The 21,871-nt window shown below is 41.3% G+C and overlaps 1 protein-coding gene across 2 annotated transcripts in view; it reads right to left on the bottom strand.

Moving 5' to 3' along the window:
• Positions 1-5,227: 5,227 nt before the first annotated feature.
• Positions 5,228-21,871, bottom strand: part of LOC137634903 (uncharacterized) — a 160,400-nt gene continuing 143,756 nt past the window's right edge. For both annotated transcript variants that reach the window (XM_068367451.1, XM_068367449.1), the window contains exons 21-24: positions 18,863-19,044; positions 9,792-9,928; positions 6,735-6,853; positions 5,228-5,539 (exon numbers count right to left, since the gene is read on the bottom strand). In XM_068367451.1, coding sequence (XP_068223552.1) covers positions 5,456-5,539; positions 6,735-6,853; positions 9,792-9,928; positions 18,863-19,044 — 522 coding nt within the window. In that variant the 3' untranslated portion in view covers positions 5,228-5,455. The remainder of the gene's footprint in view (positions 5,540-6,734; positions 6,854-9,791; positions 9,929-18,862; positions 19,045-21,871) is intronic.

Here is a 21,871-nt window from a genome sequence, read left to right as displayed (position 1 = left end):
CAGTGGGGAGGAGGGAGGGCTTTGATTAATAATTGTTCGGTAAGTATGCAATAAAATTTCATTTTATAATAAAAATTCATTTTTATTGCAGTGTCTTGCCAAACAATTATGCAGCTGATTACCCATTGCAAGGATGGGGGGCTGTGGATGTAAGTTTTACTTCGACAATCGCATACGATTCTTGAAAATAAAGTATACCCAAAAGCACTGTTAGTGCCTGTTGTACCTTACCTTGTAAGAGAGCTACTGCAGGAGAATACTGCCTCTGGTTGGTGCTCATCTTACATAGTAGAAGGCTTGGAATATGACCAATGGGTGCCTCTACATGGAGTGGAAGATCCTCGCAGTCATGGTGTTCACCACTGACTCAACGAAGATACAAGAAAATATCGCCCTTGCCCTGGGCTAAGACCAGAAATAACCAACATGAAAAAACTGTCACCTACACCGAAATAAAAACCTTTACCCACCAAAACTAACACTAAAATGATTGGTGAGTACTCCAGGTACATTATACCCCCAGACTTCCCTTTAACTCGTCAACCTTGATACAAGGCGAACTATAGGCTAACAGAGGGAGCAACCCCCTATGTCGTTACTCCCAACACCATACCAGCTACCGAAAGCGGACCGAGAAACTTACAATCTTCAAACACTGTCTCGATTTCTTTCAAATAATGCGTAGCAAACACATATTTAGACCTCCAAAAGGTACTTTGCAGGATAGCGGATAGCGACAAGTTGTGTAGCAAAGCAAGAGAAGTCGCTAACGCTCGAACTTCGTGCACTTTCACTCTCAGTAAAGGAAACACTGCGTCGTTAGCTTGAGAATGTGCTTCTACATTTAACTCTCTCAGAAAACTATGTTCTGCAGAGTTAATATCTTAATGCCCGCACAGGACATAAGAATCTTTCTTCTTCATCGTAGCCTATCAAGTCTGTCAGGTTTTTGAGAAAAAATTTTCGTGGCCACGGATTAAAAAAGTTGCGCGAATAATGTATGTGCGACGAATCGCAACATTATTACCGAAAGAATTTTGATCGTTGACTAACTAATATTTTCTTGAATGAGAGCGAACATGTTTTCAAACAAAATATACAGTTATAGAGGCGATCATTTCACCTTTGGTTTACCCCTCCTTATATGTGAGGGGCTAGCCAGTGTTCATTACACAGAAACGGATGTCTGGTTACCTGTGGGCGGAGTTCGAAACGTTCGTAAACGTAATGAAAAGTTGCCCTCGCTGTTGCTATCGTTCTTTTAACGTCGGCTAACAACGTTCCTTCAGGACTAATTGTTCGAAACAATAACCCTGTAAGGATAGAATAAAAGGTCTCGCAAGCCTATCGTGTAAAAGGCAAGTCGTTATACCCAGGGTACAATGACAGAGGAGGCTGCCTCCATTAAACGGTAGAACCAAGTTTAAGACAATAACCTCGCGGTTTTGTCTTGGCTAGAGCGCATGCTCCAGGACGGCCTAAGGCTTTCATGAAGTTTAAACAACATCCATTGAAGTTCTGTAAAAACTTGTCAGGAACAAGTCTCCCGAAAAGGGTGAAGTCTCTTATGTGGGAGTTTGCTTCAAGAATGCCAGACATAATTGCCATCAACCACTTACCCGAAGGGGTTGCCATCGAACGGTTTATCGCTAGTGAGAAAAACTACCGTCTAAATCAGGCAAGGCCTGGCAGGGAAATGAACTGTAATGTAAAGAATTTTTATTCCTCGCTCATTTCCGTCTGCTAACCAAACCACTCAAAGTGGGAAGGTGGAGGAAAGATGACGGTGGTTTGTTCGAAAACGAAAGGATCGGTGCTGGCGAAACCAGACTAGCTGATATAGTAATCAGCTGTGAGTGTAGAGTGATGTAACAAGTCACACCTTTGGAAAACCCATCCCGTAGAGGGGGGGGGAGGTCGACCATAGAGTTTTCAGAAACCTCTCGATTGCGGAAACCGAGAGATTCGGATGAGAACCTAGGTGTTCAGAATCTACTTGTGAATACCTTTCTCACGACCTTAAGGAATGTTGTGCCGAGAACCCGCAGGAACTCTGTCGTTGATTTCAGGAATCGTGTTACGTGACCAGGACCCAAAGGAACTGTGTCATAGTTACCTGTAGAGATTCGTAAACTCTTAGGCAGCAGGTATCCCTCCGTCATCAGAGCAAAACTCTTGATGACGATGGGCGCGCGCGAACAATTCATGGGACGAGAGTTTGAAAACTGTGTCATAAGAGTAAAACTCTTGTGCACTCATAAACACTTCGCGCAATGAGAGTTCGAAAAACTCTGTCATAAGAGTTGTTCGTGCACTTCAACTGATTGCGTGCGCCTCGTTGGAAAAGCAAGATGCTATAAGCCCAAGGGCTCCAACAGGGAAAAATAGCCCAGTGAGGAAAGGAAATAAGGAAATAAATAAATGAAGAGAATAAATTAACAATATATCACTCTAAAAACAGTAACAGCGTCAAAACAGATGACCTATATAAACTATTAATGTCAAAAACAGATATGTCATATATAAACTATAAAAAGACTCATGTCAGCCTGGTCAACATAAAAACATTTGCTCTAACTTTGAACTTTTGAAGTTCTACTGATTCAACTACCTGATTAGGAAGATCATTCCACAACTTGGTAGCAGCTGGAATAAAACTTCTAGAATACAGTACTGTGTAGTATTGAGCCTCATGATGGAGAAGGCCTGGCTTTTAGAATTAAACTGCCGGCCTAGTATTACGAACAGGATAGAATTGTCCATGGAGATCTGAATGTAAAGGATGGTCAGAGTTATGAAAAATCTTATGCAACATGCATAATGAACTAATTGAACGACGGTGCCAGAGATTAATATCTAGATCAGGAATGAGAAATTTAATAGACCATATGTTTCTGTCCAACAAATTAAGATGAGAATCAGCAGCTGAACACCCGATAGGAGAACAATACTCAATACAAGGTAGAATGAAAGAATTAAAACACTTCTTCAGAATAGATTGATCACCGAAAATCTTGTAAGACTTTCTCAATAAGCCAATTTTTTTGTGCAATTGAAGAAGACACAGACCTAATGTGTTTCTCAAAAGTAAATTTGCTGTCGAGAATCACACCTAAAATTTTAAAAGAGTCATACAAATTTAAAGAAACATTGTCAATACTGAGATCCGGATGTTGAGGAGCCACCGTCCTTGACCTACTTACAATTATACTTTGAGTTTTGTTAGGATTCAACTTCATACCCCATAATTTGCACCATGTACTAATTTTAGCTAAATCTCTATTAAGGGATTCACCAACCCAAGATCTACATTCAGGGGATGGAATTGATGGAAGAGAGTAGCATCATCTGCATATGCAACAAGCTTGTTTTCTAGGCCAAACCACATGTCATGTGTATATAGTATGAAAAGTAATGGAACATCGGATATTACATTCCTACAATCACTCCGGTTACGTAAAACCTATACCTCTTCTTAATAAGCTTCGACAGAGGATAGGCGAAAGTTGCTTTCCCGAGTTCTCTCTTGACCTTCAACCAATCTTCTACATCACGAAGCGAATGTTTAGCAGCCTTGGAAAGAACGAGCTTCAGGAGAAGAGGATTGAAATTCTTCCTTCTCATTAGGAAGATTGAAGCAGCTGGGAGCGGCTGTTACGAAGTAATCCAGGTACATGTTGAGACGGTAGCGTAAAAGTTTCGAATAACACGAGAGCGAGATAGAGTCCGCTTCTAAGTCCTCCTCGTCATCCGAAGAGATAGGCGACAGAGACGGTTCTTGATTAGACTCATTATTCTTCGTACATTGTTTGTTTTCTTTCATCCAGTTCATCAGCTCTTGCAACTGTCGACGTAACGGAATTAGATTCTCGTCTTCTTGAGTTGAAGTCAAAGCAACTGGGTTCGTGGATTTCGACACGATCGCCACCGGAGGTCTTGCGCCAGTCGAATCATCTGTCGCATGCGAAGTCGAAGGAAAAGTTTCGACAGCTTGACGAGTCGAAGATCTCGACGAACTCAGAATCGGTCGCTCCACGACCGAGTCGAAGACAACTGTCGCTGTCATAAGAATACGAGGCAAAGTCCATACAGCTACGCTACACGACGAGCGAGAGATATCTACTTCTCTGTACCTCTTCACAGGGGGCGGAGATAGCAGCTCTTCAGTCGAACGTCTCTTCAACAGACGTGAGACTGAAGAATCACGCCACCTACGACGTCTAACCGGCGACGAATCACTTGACTCTGTCGATAACTGATTACCGAACGACACACTTTTCCAATGGTGTTTAGTCGAATCCTGCTGTCGCACCACAGGAGGAAGCGACTGTCTGTGGGCAAACCCCAACAGTCTCCCTTGGACCTCCGGTATGTCTTCTCCCCGAGGCGGGGGAGCGGGACTGTGACCTTCATCTAGGAGAACTATCGGGACAAACAGCCACCCCCTCAGATTGCACTGCACTGACACTTTTCACTTTACTAGAAGTCTTTCCTATGAAAGACTACAGATAAACCTAACTGCATCACCGTATTAGCTAATACATCAAATTTCTTTTCAAATTTAGACTAGAGCCTCGCAATGGTGTCAGGAGAAACTCCACGGGATGTTGGCAAAGGAGTTACAGGAGCAGCAGGACTCAAGATCGGAGACATAATAAGAGGAGAAGCAGGAGGAATAGGAGCAGGAGCTTCGATAGAAAAAGCCGAAGAAGCTAAACTAGTCTTATATTCAGCTCTGAGAGCCGCCTTCCTCTTCCTATCCTTAATTATCTTCCCCGAGTGAGAAAACAAAAACTTTCCACTGTTGTTCACTCCAATCCCTGCATTCATCACAAGTAGATTCTCTAGAGCACTCACAACCCCCACACTTAATGCACTTAGTGTGCGAATCATAAATTAATTTAACTAACCTAGTTTTGCACCCTCCGGCGCAAAACCTAATTACTGAAGGACTAGAGTCCGACATGATGGTAAGACCACAAAATTGCAGAAAAGAAATTCAGATTCAATCCTACAAACACGGAGTTGAATACTTCACCGATATTGGAGAGATAATACTTCCCAATAAATGAAGAAAAAAGTCTGCACCGACCACCGATGTTCACCAGAAGCCGGCAGAGAACAAATTGATGTTACCAGGACAGTTGTACCTGTAGGTCCCTCGAGTGGAGGGAGATGACGTCACCTACATTAGCGATGGCGGCGCCACCGCGGTAGTTTTGAATCTATTGTCTGCCATTCGTAGGGAACCTACAGCTGTATAATTGTTCGGTAAGACACTGCAATAAAATTGCACATTTTTACTTATGTTAAAATGTTGTGGGTAAAGTATTTGGATAATTGTTTGCAGTAAATAACTTATATAAGTGCACACACTTATTTGAAAGAAGCTTAACAATTCTCTAAAAGGCAGTTTGTAATTGGAATATTTCATGTACATAGACAAGAATCTTTATTAGACAGTTATTCCTTCTATCATGTAAAATTTCCGGAAGGTGGTGTGTATTCGCTCTCCTGGAACATTGGGCTCTTTGGGAAACTGAAAAGAAAAATAAAAAAATCTTAAATGTTGATATAATACTGGAAATACCTGGTACTCTACATACACTTCAAGTTCTTAATCACAACTGACTGATGAGAATGACTAAAATGCCAACTAACAAAGTGAGCCAAGTTCTATTAGTGTTTTAGAAAGGATTTTCATTAATCCATGTGCCATGTACACATCTAGCTTGTATTTTAAGAAAGGGGTTTTATTTACTTCAATATGTACCATATATGCTGTGGTATAAGACGACTGGCTGTATAAGACAACCCATCCCAAGAGAATTTCATTAAAAAAAGATGTTTTGAGCTGTATCCACTGTTTTCATGGAATATAGGTTAACGGCAGCTCAAGAGCTGACTGTGCGAGGTTCATTACCGTACCTACACACTGAAGATACCTGCCTAGTGTAAAACACTACTATAGCGATGATTACCGTACTTTGCAAAAGAAAGCTTCTTCGTCGAAGATGTACTTTAACCCTTTTACCCCCAGGCTCTTTGGAAATTTGCAACCTTTAACCCCAAAGGGGTTATTTTTTCCCCAGCACATTTTGCAGTATATATTTTTTAAATTGCTCTAACAGCCTTAACTTTTGTCATAGAGAGGTCAGGTTGGTCTCATTCTCTTGGAAAATGACTGAATTTTCTCAAAAAATTATCAAAAATATGAAAAAAATTTTTTTATAGCATGTACAGAATGTACAGTAACCGGATTTGTGATACAAAACATGCCAAGCAGGTATCGGCAATATTTACAATAGGTGCAGTTGGCAGTACAGTAATCATTTGGTAATATAACTTTTTTCTTTTTTTTCATTAATTTAAAGGTTAATATAAGCTTATACAACCACCAACCACAGTCCTTCATCGATTTGCGATCAATATGTTTACATTCAGATTTTATACGTGGTGTATAAGACGAACGCTAGTTTTGGGATGTTATTTTTAAGGTTAAAATGTCGTCCTATATACTGACATATACGGTAATCAGAATTTATCAAGTGCTTGTTTAGATCTTGATTGACTTCTATGTAATGTGAACTCACTTTTCTTTAATCAAGCTTTAGTGACTTGAAATTTTGTACTGAGACAGTAAAAATTGTTTACTTAAGACTGAGGAAATTTAAGGCATACTGTACTAATTTTTAAATTAAGTACAGTATATGCACAGTTATTTTTTAACCTACCTGGTGAGTCCAGTCCTCCTGTGTTGCTCCTTCCATCAACAGTAAAGAGCCTGGCTGCAGGGGAAATCTTAAATATCCACCACCATTCTTTCTTCGCATTTCAAAAACTCTAGTAGCACCTGTAAATTGAGATAAGGTCTCCTGAAGTTCCTAGGGAATGATGAATCTACTGTGCTAAAATTGTTACTCTACTTGTTTCCTGTTCCACTATTATATGTCAATGTAGAAAAGTAGAAAAGGGAAAGAAAATAATACATTTATTAAAATTAGAGACCACCTCATCAATCAAATATTACTTTACAGTCAGCCCTCCATATCTGCATATCTGCGGTGGTTAGATATCGGAGACAGGCACTAAGATTGAGAATCGGTGAATGCTTGCTGCCCTATAGTGGGTTGACTCAAACCCTACCAACTAACTGACCATTGCCTGCCTGTGGTTGACTAACACACTAGGTAACCTACTGTATTACATTACATTGATTGCATGTGGTTGCTATCAGGGTACTTTAGTTCATACTACTTTTCAGAGGTAACTGTACATCATTAACACAGATTCAGTACAAGGTAAGTAGACTCATAACATGTAAGTAACAACACACTTGTTTGTATCTGATTCTGTAAGAGTAAAATGTTAATGATGGTTGAAATGCAACCAAAATTGAAAACAAAAGTATAAAAATGCTTTAATGAACAATAATTATCAAGATTTTTTTTAGAATGCAATAATTTTGTGTGCTTAAGTGAGTTGGTCAGCATACGAAATTGAATGCCGTGTTTTAATCCTTAGCCTTTGGTTTCCATAGCTCCCATATTATCTAAAGTTTTTGAACATCTTAAATAGGTTTTGCTGAAGGTAATCGTCTGTTCCCTAGTTGGCAATTTGGCATTTGCAAAAGCCTTGGAGCATGTGATGCCTCTTACAATCTCCAATACTATACAGTACAGAAATCCTTTGATGGTGTTCAGGAAATTCGTATGATTGGACTTGGATTTTTGGGGTGCCTTTGACCATGTTAATCGTGAGGCCCTTGTTTTTCAACTCAAACAGTTGGGAGTGGGTGGATCTTAACATCATTATTGATTTTTTAAGTAATAAATTGAAGAGTTGTTGCTGATGGGTACCATAGTGAGTATAAGAATTTGATATCTGGTGTTCTTCTGGGTAGTGTTTTTGGCTATTACTTTTATATACATGACCTGTGGTTTTGCCGAGAAAACAAGCTTATTGCATATGAAGATGATGATACTCTCTTAGCATCAATTCCATATCCTGTATGCAGAACTGGGGTTGCTGAATTCCTTTAAAGATATCAAGCTCATTATGGGGCATGAAATTAAACCGTAACAAAACTTAAAGTATGATTGTAATAGGGATGAAGACATTGGGTCATCAACATCAGTATCTTACCATTGATAATTTTTTTTAACTGAATTACTTTTCCAACTTTAGGTGCGATTTTTGATAGAAAATACACTTTTCAGAAACACATTCGGTCTGTTTCTTCTTTAATTGCTAAAAAAAAATTGCCTTACGTCTTGAGATTTTTGGTGATCAATCTATTCTTAAGTGTTTTAATTCTTTCATTCTGCCTTGTTTCAAGTATTGTTCACCTGTCTGATCTTCAGCTGCTGAATCTCATCTTGATTTGTTCGTCAGGAACTTACGGTCTATTAACTTTCTTATTCCTGTTCTAGATATTAATCTCTGACACCGTCATTCAGTTCGTTAAGCAAGTTGCATAAGATGTTGCATAAGATTTTTCATAATTGTGACCATCCTTTGCATTCAGATCTTCCCGGACAGTACCATCCTTTTCTTAATACTAGGTATTCAGTTAACTATGAAAGTGTTGCCTACTCCATCATGAGGCCCAATACTATACATTATTCTAGAACTTTTCCTAATCAGGTAGTTGAATTGGTGGAACTTCAATAGTTCAAACTTGCAGTTAATGTTATGTTGAACAGGCTGACATATATAGTTTATATATGAAAGATCTATTTTAATGTTCTTCAAATATGTTATTTTAATTGCTCATTACTTCTCTTCTAGTTTATGTATTTCCTTTCCTCACTGGGCTAATTTCCCTCTTGGAGTACTTGAGCTCTGCTTTTCTAACTATGGTTGTAGCTTAGCTGCTAATAATAAGAGCAAAATACATCTCTCTCTCTCTCTCTCTCTCTCTCTCTCTCTCTCTCTCTCTCTCTCTCTCTCTCTCTCTCTCTCTCTCTCTCTCCTTTGTTTCATTACAAATATGAAGACAAAATCAACCATTTAAACTAAAAAGTATGAGAACAAAATTATTCAGCCTTGGATAGGATGCAACAGTACGCCTGTATTCGTTGCAGCGAAGACAAAAGTGAACAATCTTTGACAGGGGAATTGGTGTAGCTACTAAGCTGTTCTCACTACCTGTTGTTAACTACCATTTCAGCTCCACTAAAGACATTTCCTATTTCAAAGGATGAAAGGTTGTACACGTGTCAGAAAAAATCTAAATGACAGAAGATCATAATATCATGCTCTTCTCAAAGACAGCTTTCTGGCTGCCCTATGGAGAGTCAATTACAAGATGGGTAATACAGTACTTCCATATGGCATGTTTCCATGGACTTCGGTACAGGCACTAATTTACTGATGAATTTGAACCATTATGCTTACTGAAAGACCCATTTCTTTTGCAGTTATTTATTGACAGCTAGACTGCCTGCTGAAGTCAAGAAATTTGCCCACTGACAGATTAAACTACATTATATTCTGCAAGCTAAATAAATGCCCCTGTTGACATAGGGGAAGGTCTATTAATGCCTGGCTGAGAGGTAGGGTTGTCATCGAATCTATCAGTAACATAGTGGCTTATGAGATGAACAAATAGATTACTACACTTATGCAAATAACACTAGGCTAGAATCCTCTTTAATTACTAAAGTATAGAACAAAAAACATGCTATTTTTGTTTAGGCTATCACATTATTTAATGTCAAAATTTATACTCTAACAAAGTAAGTATTGTTAACATTTTAGAATGCTGTATATTAACAATCACCACCTACCTAAGGAGACCGAGGCAATTGATGGATTTTTTCGTAAAGCGATATGATCTTCTGATGTCCATGATGTGGTATCATACCCATTACGATATAGAGAGAGATAGCAACAATTATATTGATTGCCGGTATACCTTATCAACCTGAAAATACAGTCGGGAATAAATAACTTAAGAACTATATCTTAAGAGTTTCATTTCTTTTACCAATAAATTAAAAATGAAACATATAATTAGGTAGTAAATTTTCATCTAAATTAATATTAACCTCAATACATGGTATTCACAAGAAAACATGTTATTTTCATTAGTAAAATAAATTTTTGAATATACTTACCCGGTGATCATATAGCTGTCAGCTCTGCTGCCCGACAGAAAAACCTAAGGACGAAATACGCCAGCGATCGCTATACAGGTGGGGGTGTACATCAACAGCGCCATCTGTCGAGCAGGTACTCAAGTACTCCATGTCAACACAGAACCAATTTTCTCCTCGGCCCACTGGGTCTCTATTGGGGAGGAAGGGTGGGTCCTTTAATTTATGATCACCGGGTAAGTATATTCAAAAATTTATTTTACTAATGAAAATAACATTTTTCAATATTAAACTTACCCGGTGATCATATAGCTGATTCACACCCAGGGGGGTGGGTAGAGACCAGCATATATGTTAACATTAAGAGCTAAGTATTTTCGTATTTCATTTTAGCAGTTATTCAAAATAACAAAATAAAATTAATAAGTACCTGGTAAGGAAGTCGACTTGAACAATTACTCTGCCTTTTTTAAGTACGTCTTCCTTACTGAGCCTCGCGATCCTCATAGGATGCTGAGCGACTCCTAGGAGCTGAAGTATGAAGGGTTGCAACCCATACTAAAGGACCTCATCAAAACCTCTAATCTAGGCGCTTCTCAAGAAAGAATTTGACCACCCGCCAAATCAACCAGGATGCGAAAGGCTTCTTAGCCTTCCGGACAACCCAAAAAACAACAATAAAAAGCATTTCAAGAGAAAGATTAAAAAGGTTATGGGATTAGGGGAATGTAGTGGTTGAGCCCTCACCCACTACTGCACTCGCTGCTACGAATGGTCCCAGGGTGTAGCAGTTCTCGTAAAGAGACTGGACATCTTTAAGGTAAAATGATGCGAACACTGACTTGCTTCTCCAATAGGTTGCATCCATTACACTCTGCAGAGATCTGTTTTGTTTGAAGGCCACTGAAGTTGCGACAGCTCTAACTTCATGTGTCCTTACCTTCAGCAAAGCATGGTCCTCCTCATTCAGATGGGAATGAGCTTCTCGAATCAAAAGTCTGATATAATAAGAAACTGCATTCTTCGACATAGGTAAAGAAGGTTTCTTAATGGCGCACCATAAAGCTTCTGATTGTCCACGTAATGGCTTAGTACGTTTCAAATAGTACTTAAGAGCTCTTACCGGGCATAGTACTCTTTCTTGTTCATTTCCAACCAAATTAGCAAGGCTTGGAATATCGAACGATTTGGGCCAAGGAAGAGAAGGAAGTTCGTTTTTTGCTAAAAAACCAAGCTGTAAGGAACATGTAGCCGTTTCAGATGTAAATCCAATGTTCCTGCTGAAGGCGTGTATCTCACTGACTCTTTTAGCTGTTGCTAAGCAGACGAGGAAAAGAGTTTTCAAAGTGAGATCTTTAAAAGAGGCTGATTGAAGTGGTTCGAACCTTGCTGACATAAGGAATCTTAGTACCACGTCTAAGTTCCAACCTGGTGTGGCCAACCGACGCTCCTTCGAGGTCTCAAAAGACTTAAGGAGGTCCTGTAGATCTTTGTTGTTGGAAAGATCTAAGCCTCTGTGACGGAAGACTGCTGCCAACATGCTTCTGTAACCCTTGATCGTGGGAGCTGAAAGGGATCTTTCCTTCCTTAGGTATAAAAGGAAGTCAGCTATCTGAGTTACAGAGGTACTGGTTGAGGATACTGATTTCGACTTGCACCAGCTTCGGAAGACTTCCCACTTCGACTGGTAGACTTTGAGAGTGGATGTCCTCCTAGCTCTAGCAATCGCTCTGGCTGCCTCCTTCGAAAAGCCTCTAGCTCTCGAGAGTCTTTCGATAGTCTGAAGGCAGTCAGACGAAGAGCGTGGAGGCTTGGGTGTACCTTCTTTACATGCGGCTGACGCAGAAGGTCCACTCTTAGAGGAAGTGTTCTGGGAACGTCTACTAGCCATTGCAGTACCTCGGTGAACCATTCTCTCGCGGGCCAGAGGGGAGCAACCAACGTCAACCTTGTCCCTTCGTGAGAGGCGAACTTCTGCAGTACTCTGTTGACAATCTTGAACGGGGGGAACGCATAAAGGTCTAGATGGGACCAATCCAGAAGAAAGGCATCTATGTGAACTGCTGCTGGGTCCGGAATCGGTGAACAATAAATTGGGAGCCTCTTGGTCATCGAGGTTGCGAACAGATCTATGGTAGGCTGACCCCACAAGGCCCATAGTCTGTTGCATACATTCTTGTGAAGGGTCCACTCTGTTGGGATGATTTGACCCTTCCGGCTGAGGCGGTCTGCCATGACATTCATGTCGCCTTGAATGAACCTTGTTACTAGGGATATGTTTCGATCTCTTGACCAGGTGAGGAGGTCCCTTGCGATCTCGTACAACGTCATCGAATGAGTCCCTCCTTGCTTGGAGATGTACGCCAAGGCTGTGGTGTTGTCGGAGTTCACCTCCACCACCTTGCCTAGAAGGAGGGACTTGAAGCTTCTCAAGGCCAGATGAACTGCCAGTAGCTCCTTGCAGTTGATGTGCAACGTTCTTTGATCCGTATTCCACGTGCCCGAGCATTCCCGACCGTCCAATGTCGCACCCCAGCCCGTGTCCGATGCGTCCGAGAAGAGAAGGTGGTCGGGGGTCTGAACAGCCAGTGGCAGACTCTCCCTGAGGAGAATGTTGTTCTTCCACCAAGTCAGTGAAGACTTCATCTTCTCGGAAATAGGAACCGAGACCGCTTCTAGCGTCTTGTCCTTTCTCCAGTGAACAGCTAGGTGAAACTGAAGGGGTCGGTTGTGGAGTCTCCCTAACGCGATGAACTGGTCCAGTGATGAAAGCGTCCCTATCAGACTCATCCACTGTCTGACTGAACATCGGTCCTTCTTCAGCATGTTCTGGATGCATTCTTGGGCTTGACTGATTCTGGGGGCCGACGGAAAAGCCCGAAAAGCTTGACTCTGAATCTCCATTCCTAGGTATACTATAGTTTGGGATGGGACGAGTTGGGACTTTTCCATATTGACGAGGAGACCCAATTCCTCGGTCAGATCCAGGGTCCACTTGAGATTCTCCAGACAGCGACGACTTGACGCAGCTCTTAAAAGCCAGTCGTCCAAATAGAGGGAGGCTCTGATGTCTGCTAAATGTAGGAATTTGGCAATATTCCTCATCAGTTTGGTAAAAACTAGAGGTGCCGTGCTTAGGCCAAAGCACAGGGCTTGGAACTGGTATACAACCTTCCCGAAAACGAACCTTAGAAAAGGTTGGGAATCTGGGTGGATGGGGACGTGAAAGTAAGCGTCCTTTAGGTCTAACGAGACCATCCAGTCTTCCTTCCTGACCAATGCTAGAACCGACTTTGTCGTCTCCATGGTGAACGTCTGCTTTGTGACAAAGACATTCAGAGCACTGACGTCTAGCACCGGTCTCCACCCTCCTGTCTTCTTCGCCACTAAGAAGAGACGGTTGTAGAAGCCCGGGGATTGATGGTCCCGGACTATGACTACCGCTCCCTTTTGAAGTAAGAGAGACACCTCTTGCTGTAAAGCTAGCCTCTTGTCCTCCTCTCTGTACCTGGGAGAGAGGTCGATGGGAGTTGTTGCTAGAGGGGGCTTGCGCAAGAATGGAATCCTGTACCCCTCTCTGAGTAACTTCACAGACTGTGCGTCTGTGCCCCTGTTCTCCCAGGCCTGCCAGTAGTTCTTGAGCCTGGCTCCCACTGCTGCCTGAAGAAGGTGGCAGTCAGACTCTGCCTCTAGAGGACTTGGAACCCTTCTTCTTGCTCCCACGTTGTCTTTCGGCACGAGCACCTCCTCTGCTGGAGGCTCTGCCACGAAAGGGCGGAATGAACCTTGACGCTGGAGTGTCCATCCTGGGTCTAGGCACGGATGGCAAAGGGGTGGCTTTGCGTGCGGACGACGCCACCAGGTCATGAGTGTCTTTCTGGATCAAGGAGGCGGCAATCTCCTTGATCAACTCTTCAGGGAAGAGACACTTCGAGAGCGGAGCAAACATAAGTTCCGACTTTTGACATGGGGTGACTCCAGCAGATAAGAAGGAGCAAAGGTGATCCCGCTTCTTGAGGAACCCGGACACGAAAGAAGCCGCAAGCTCACTAGAACCATCCCGTATGGCTTTGTCCATGCAGGACATAATGAGCATGGAAGTTTCCTTATCAGAAGGTGAGGTCTTCCTGCTCAACGCTCCCAAACACCAGTCCAAGAAGTTAAAGACTTCGAATGCACGGAAAACTCCTTTCATAAGATGGTCCATATCCGACGGAGTCCAGCAAATCTTGGAGCGTCTCATAGCCAGCCTGCGGGGAGAGTCTACCAGACTTGAGAAGTCGCCCTGGGCAGAGGCAGGAACTCCCAAGCCGAGAACCTCTCCCGTGGCATACCAGACGCTAGATCTGGAAGCAAGCTTGGCCGGGGGAAACATGAAGGTTGTCTTCCCAAGTTGCTTTTTGGACTGCAACCACTCTCCCAGTACCCTGAAAGCTCTCTTGGACGAGCGGGCGAGTACGAGCTTCGTAAGGGCAGGTGCTGCTGACTGCATGCCTAAAGCGAACTCAGAGGGAGGCGAGCGTGGTGCTGCAGACACAAACTGATCCGGATATAAATCCTTGAACAGCGCAAGCACTTTCCGAAAGTCTAAGGAGGGAGGCGTGGACTTGGGTTCGTCGATGTCCGAGTGTTGGTCGTCAAGATGTGCAGCTTCGTCATCATCAGAGAGTCCATCGTCTGAATGTTGAGGAGGAAGCGGCAAAGGAGTAGGCAAAAGCTGGACGGCTGAGTCCGGCAGCACGGGTGCATGCGTGGCTGCACTGGACCCAACGTCATGGAACCGTTGGTCAGTCTGAGAACTGGCAACAACCATAGCTGAGTGGGGACGCAAAGCGTCTACTCCAGACTGTGGTCGGATAGCGGAGACCACCGTGGGTTGCGGAGGCTGACGCACCGCGTCAAAACACGGCAACTGAACTCCACCCTCCTGTTGTTGTGGAAGCACACGAACATCAACGGAGGGTTCCGTGCGTCTGTGAACGTCAACATGCGTCTGGCAGGGTCGACTGCGCATGGGTGGTGGAGCTCTCACAGCTGGAGTGTGGGAGCAGGCAGCCTCAGCATCTGCTGGGCGCACAACCGTGGTTGGTTGTAGGCTAACGGGTGCAGCGTCAACCTTCTCCGCACGATACTCCTGCATAAAGGAAGCTAACTGAGTCTGCATAGACTGCAGCAAAGACCACTTAGGGTCTACAGCAGCTGGTGCGGCAACAGACGGAGTTAATGCCTGTTGTGGTACCACTTTGCCTCTCTTAGGAGGCGTGCAGTCGTCGGAGGACTGCAGCGAGTCCGAACTGACCCAGTGGCTACACCTGGGCCGTTGGACTTGCTCGGAAGGGACCTTGCGTTTAAGAGGCCGTGAGACCTTGGTCCATCGTTTCTGGCGAGAAACCTCTTCCGCAGACGAGGAATGAACGGGCTCACTCGTCTTCTTGTGGGTGGGACGATCTAGGCAAGATACATCCGAAACCACGGAGGGAACGTCTGTCCGCTTATTAAAGCCTGTCGAACCCTTTGGTCGTACGACATTGCTTCTCCCCTGGGCTTGGGAGCTTGCAAGAGGTCCCGGACTGGGAGGACGACAGGCACGAACAGACGCACCCTCATGCGTAACACTGACACTTTTCACTGCACTAACACTCACTTCACTTCCCACTGCACTCTTACCTTTCAACTCCCTGACGTCAGCCATGAGTTGATTGCGGTCATTCGCCAATGACTCGACTCTCTCACCTAGAGCCTGGATGGCACGCATCATATCTGCCATCGAAGGTTGATGAGAGCTAGCAGGGGGGTCGGGTGCAACCACTACAGGGGAAGGAATAGGTTGTGGGGCATGGGGAGAGGAAAAATCTACTGAGCGAGACGAACTCCTCCTGATTCTATCCTTCTCTAGCCTACGTGCATATTTCAGGAATTCTTGAAAATCGAATTCCGAAAGCCCAACGCATTTCTCACATCGATCTTCCAATTGACAGGCTTTACCCCTACAATTGGAACAAACGGTGTGCGGATCGATAGAGGCCTTCGGAAGACGCCTTGAACAGTCCCTAGCGCTACACTTCCTGTACTTGGGGACTTGAGAAGGGTCAGACATCTTGAATTAGTCAAAGGGGGGAATTCAAAATCTATCCAAGTCGTCAACAAATAATCCAAAATTCATAAAAAGAATGCAAGGAAGTATTGAAGATAACTTCTGCACAGCGATAGCTAATAACCAGAAATGAATACTTCACCAAATAACGTGAAAATCAATCCAGAAAACAACAGCGTATTTAGTAGGTCTTGCCGGTGGCACGACAGAGAGAAAATTGGTTCTGTGTTGACATGGAGTACTTGAGTACCTGCTCGACAGATGGCGCTGTTGATGTACACCCCCACCTGTATAGCGATCGCTGGCGTATTTCGTCCTTAGGTTTTTCTGTCGGGCAGCAGAGCTGACAGCTATATGATCACCGGGTAAGTTTAATATTGAAAAATACAAAATATAAGCAGGCATAATTATATTAGTCATAGATTGTTCAAAACATAAAGGAAAAATTACTTAGTGTGAAGTTTTGCAATTTAATTTAAGCCAAACAATGTATATGTCTTGTTGCTTGTAATATCACAAATTTTTAAGTAATTTGTATTTTTCCTAACATACTTACCTAGAACTACCTTCTTAGGAGTTACTGGTAACTCTACCTAACCGACCAGCTTTTTGTATAGTTTACCCTCTTTCTGTTTTCTAAGGGGTTCAGCATTAAGCTGTTTCAACAACCTTATGTCTGTCTCAACATGGAATAGTTAGAATAAAAAGGTCCCAAATAAAAAAAAAAAAATATTTATGGAATTAGTGAATAAATTTAATATAAATAGTTGTAGTTATTTTGTTTATGGTTGTTAAAAGTATGATGTGTTTAATGCTTATCCTATGACTGTTAAGGAAAAATGAAAAGTTTATATATCTCTGAAGTGAAAATAAATATTAAAATACAATCATGCCTCTAGATACTAAATTAACTGGTTCCGGAGTTGGTTTCGTTTCGTGACTTTTTCATATGAGTCACATTTTACTTGTAAATCGCCTAATTCGTTTCAATCCCAATAAAAATACCACATTAAATTATATTATAAAGCTATAACACAAATGAAATACAGCCAAATGTATTTGAATCATTCAATATACCTAACCTAACTGTTAATACCTGTAAATGAAGTAGTTATTAGAGCACAATGCAATAATAAATGGGAAATAATACAATACATACAGTATAATACTGTACATATACAAAATATACAGTACCATATGTACTGTCCTATTATTAAAATTACCCTTACTATGGAGATATACGTTTTCTATCACGCATAAACCCGTTTTCTTCAACTCGCGCATATTTTTAATAGTAAATATTTTTATTGTTCAGTAATACAATTAATATTCACAAGTGGTACGTCAATAAATAACCTACATTTTTCTTTTTACACATGTATGTTCAAGATATTTTGTTGTAATACAAACAAGATTCATTGATGTTAACCCTTTTACCCCCAGGCTCTTTGGAAATTTCCAACCCTTAACCCCCAAGGGGTTATTTTTTCCCCAGCACATTTTGCAGTATATTTGTTTTAAATTGCTCTAACAGCCTTAATTTTTGTCATAGAGAGGTCAGGTTGGTCTCATTCTCTTGGAAAATGCCTGAATTTTCTCAAAAAATTATCAAAAATATGAAAAAAATATTTTTTTATAGCATTTTTTTTGCAAGAACGTACCGGTACGTCCATGGGGGTAAAGGGATGAGTTTTGTGAAACGTACCAGTACGTCCTTTGGGGGTAAAAGGGGTAATTTGTACGTGAACGTACTTTGTAGAATGAATAAAGTAGTTGTTCAGTAAATAGTTTCTTTTAACTGTTATTTACAAATAGTATAAGGAACTAAATGAAAGCCCGATAAACAAAGAGATCACGAGGAAGCGACACCAAATGGCCACGGCGACCCCCGAAAGGGAACAACAAGCGGCGATAACAAAAACCAAACACGGTTAAGAATAAATAAGTGTCGCTACCTAGAAATCCCAAACAGACAAATATAATACTCAATTTGGGAGCAGGGATCTCTAAAACGTCGGACATCTTCAAAAACACTAAACAACACAGAGCAAAATAAAACACGTCTGACCAACGCAGGTGCTGATAGAGGAATGTAGATAAGGGGTGGGGAGAAGGTAGGGGTGGAGGGGTATGTTGATGAAGGAGAGGTCTAATTGGTGAGGGATCTATGGTCGTGGTTCAATCACATCCCAGTTTTCTATACCGACACTCAAGAGTGAGCGAGCTAGGTTTATTCCTGGCATTCCATGCATCTCTTTTTTTTTCTCTGGTATATTCAGCAATATCTATGGCTTAGAAATGGTGCTAGAGGAGCATTTCACTGGACGACACAGGTTCCTCGCCCAGAAATAGATTTTTCCTTCGTCAAAATCCCTTTTATTTACCTAAATGAAAGAAAAATATATCGCTGTTTTCATGTGTGAAGAAGCATTGCGCGTTCGTACATACAATACAGTTTGTTCATTGTGTTTTCTTTTATTAAGAAATCTGCTTATTGATATAGAATTAATTGTGGTATTAAAAGGAAAAAATTTTACGATCAGTTATATAACGAAATTTAAGAAAAATATACGGGTAATGTGCTTGAAATGTATATTGCGCTATTATCATATTAAGTTGTATTTTATTTTACCTTAATAGAGTCAAATTAAAAATGGCTTCAACTTACCTATGTAACAAATCAACAATTTCAGGTAGCCAGTCTGTATTTTTCTCTAAAGTTACACCAGAATATGAGTAATCACAAGGACCAATCCATGACAGTAGATGAGGCAAATTGTGCCACTGTCCATCAACCATGGCACGCCGCTGATACCACTTTAATCGTTTGCGAAGGACTCTAAATAGTACCTGAAAGGTAATTTTTTTAGAATTAGATAAATCACCTTCACATCTAATACACATATGTTTGCCTCATTTTTATGGAATGCTTTACACTTAATGTCAAATGATTAGTAACTTTTAATCTATATCTCTATGGCACAAAATGAGATGTCCAAATTATTCAATGTGGTTTCCTAAAGCTTTGCAACCTTTTGTTAATTATTTTCTGTCACTATATTTCATCTATAAAAATGTAAATGACATTACAAGGGAAATTATTCAATTCTGTTTTTATTTGTGAATAAAATAAAATTGCTCTAAGTTGCACACTTCAGCCTAGTAATGGTATGCTTAATCAGAGAATACACTGTACATTTAAGATAATTTTTCAAAGATATTGCACATAGGCATATACACAACATTAATTGCTTTCAATGCCCTGCATGCAAGGTGACAGCAAGATATTAAACAAAATATGTTTTTAAATCAATGTTCTGTATGATTGCAAATTCTTCTTTGACCTTTGACGAAAAGAATGACCACCTATTCCTGTGTTCATTGTCTTCAATGAATTATGGATATCAATTCTCTAGGCATTATGGCATTCTAGAAACTTTTACCTCAGCAGAAAAATGATTGTCCTAAGAAAAAACATGCAGTCAATTACTAAAGGGGCCTAGAAAATAAATTGGGGGCATGAGATATCTGAGAATGAAGTGACTATTAGATAGGATAGGAAAAACAGCCTACAACTAAACAGTAACCTACTAAGGGATCTTCTATTTGAATTACAATTCAAGCATTGTAAATAAAGTCACTGGGTGAAAAAATCACAAATATTAAAAGTAATTTGTATTTTTCCTAACTAAAAACCTGAGTGCTTTAATAAAAGTATGGTTTCAGTGAAACTGGAACTCTGATGTTAAAATTCAAAATGAGGTGTTGATAGTTATTGGCAGGTGGTGTGGAAGCCCAACTCCTTGCCAGCACACTGAGTAATACTTTGACTTTCATCTAGTTTGTTGTATACGCAAAAAGTTTACCGAAACAAAATTAAGCAAAATTATACCAAATATATAGGCTATAGGCATACCATATACAGTAATATCTTAGTATACGAGCGTCCCAACATACAAGCAAATTGACATACAGTATAGTACATACTGTGGAGTTAGCCTACCAGTCTTGCAGAGGACAGGAGAAGCTGCAAGCAAGAAAATCGTCATTAGTGTCAGATCTTTCTGTCGCCTGCCTCAAAGGTTCCTATGAGGCCCACAATAGAGACCTAAAAACTACGGTGATGTTACACGAATGTGGTTTGAGTTCTCTTGGAGGGGGAGGATTCCACAACAAAGAAAGGTCCAAGCCCTTCAGTAAAAAGACCTGGCTCAATGATGAGTAATAACTTCTCACTGCTAAGACTGAGAGGAACTTCTCTTGGCAAAGATAGATGAGAAAGTCAACTAGTAAGTGGATAAAGGCTCCAGCCAGAGAAGTACCCCTTCTATGACATCAATTGCAGAAAATGGTCCACTTTATCTTTTAGACAGCTACAGAGGATCTACAAAGGTATGCAGTCATCTGTGCAGCTTCGCGAAAAGCTTTACGCTCAGAGATGATGGATAGTCTCCACCTGTGAAGTGACAGGGATGTAACGAAGTTGTGGTGCTTCTGCAGGTGGAGCCATTTGAGTAGTTCTCTTGGTACCTTGCCAAGGAGGATTATCATGTCTGGGTACCTCTCAATATGTGGCCACTTAGGAGCCACCAGGGTCCCTTTGAGGTTCAGGGTAGTCAGTGCGTGGTTGGCTACCCTCTGAATCAGGTAAAACAGAGAAAAAGTGTAAACGTCAAGGTTGTCCCATAATTGTTAAAATGTATCCTCTATTGCTACTGACGAGTCTTTGACCGGTGAGCAGAAGACTGGGAGTCTTTTATTGAGCTGTGTGGCAAACAAGTTTATCGATAGGGAACCGCACAAAAATGCTGTGAACCAGTACTTCCTTATTTGTTGATGTACATCTTTACTGTGTTCTCGTTCATCAATGCCACCGAGTGGATCAGACACTGATGGAATGCCTGTAGTGCCAGAATTGCTGCCTTCATCTCCTACAGGTTTATGTGCAGACTTTTCTCTTCTTTGGATTAGCACTCCGAGGCTAATTCCTCAGGTGTACGTCCCAACTGTCTTTCAATGCCTCTGTAAACGGCAGCATTTCTGGAGCAAGACACTCAAAGGGAATCCCCTTGATGAGACTCTTCTCTTAGCCATCAAGTAAGGCTGTCCTGAACTTCCTTGTCTATTGGAATAAGATGAAGGTGGATTGGTCACCAGTATCTTTACAGGCTTCACTGAAGGGATCGCTGATGAAGACACCCTTCCAGAAGGACCTTCTCCAAGAATGAGCGGCGTCCATTTAGCTGTTGGCACTTTTGAGGTAGTTGTTATTGGTCAAGGAAAGGTCACGTTACTTTCCAACTTGAAAAATAGTGAAAACATCATGGATAGCCACCAATAAAATAAGCCAATCATTCAACTTAGCCTATAACTTAAGCATTTTCTCAATACCTATCCTGCCTAAAAAGCTATTCAATTCAGATCTAAATTCCTTTTAAATCCTCTAAACATATTACTACATTCTGAATGTCCAAGCCACTAACCTGGCCAGCTGTACCAGATTGTAGAATGATTTTCCTAATCTGGTGGTGGAACTTTTAGAAGTTCAAACTTTTTGTAAATTCTTTTCCATTGAACAGGTTGATAAAAGTCTCATTTTTTGGTTTATATATGACTGGTCTATTTTAATATTATTATTGATTTTAAATTGTTTGATTTTTTTATTCATTACTTATAT

This window comes from Palaemon carinicauda, chromosome 45, assembly GCF_036898095.1.
Source record: "Palaemon carinicauda isolate YSFRI2023 chromosome 45, ASM3689809v2, whole genome shotgun sequence".
In the NCBI taxonomy this organism is placed as follows: domain Eukaryota; kingdom Metazoa; phylum Arthropoda; class Malacostraca; order Decapoda; family Palaemonidae; genus Palaemon; species Palaemon carinicauda.
The sequence above is the reverse complement of the archived record's forward strand: the minus strand, read 5'-3'. Positions and strand labels throughout refer to the sequence as shown.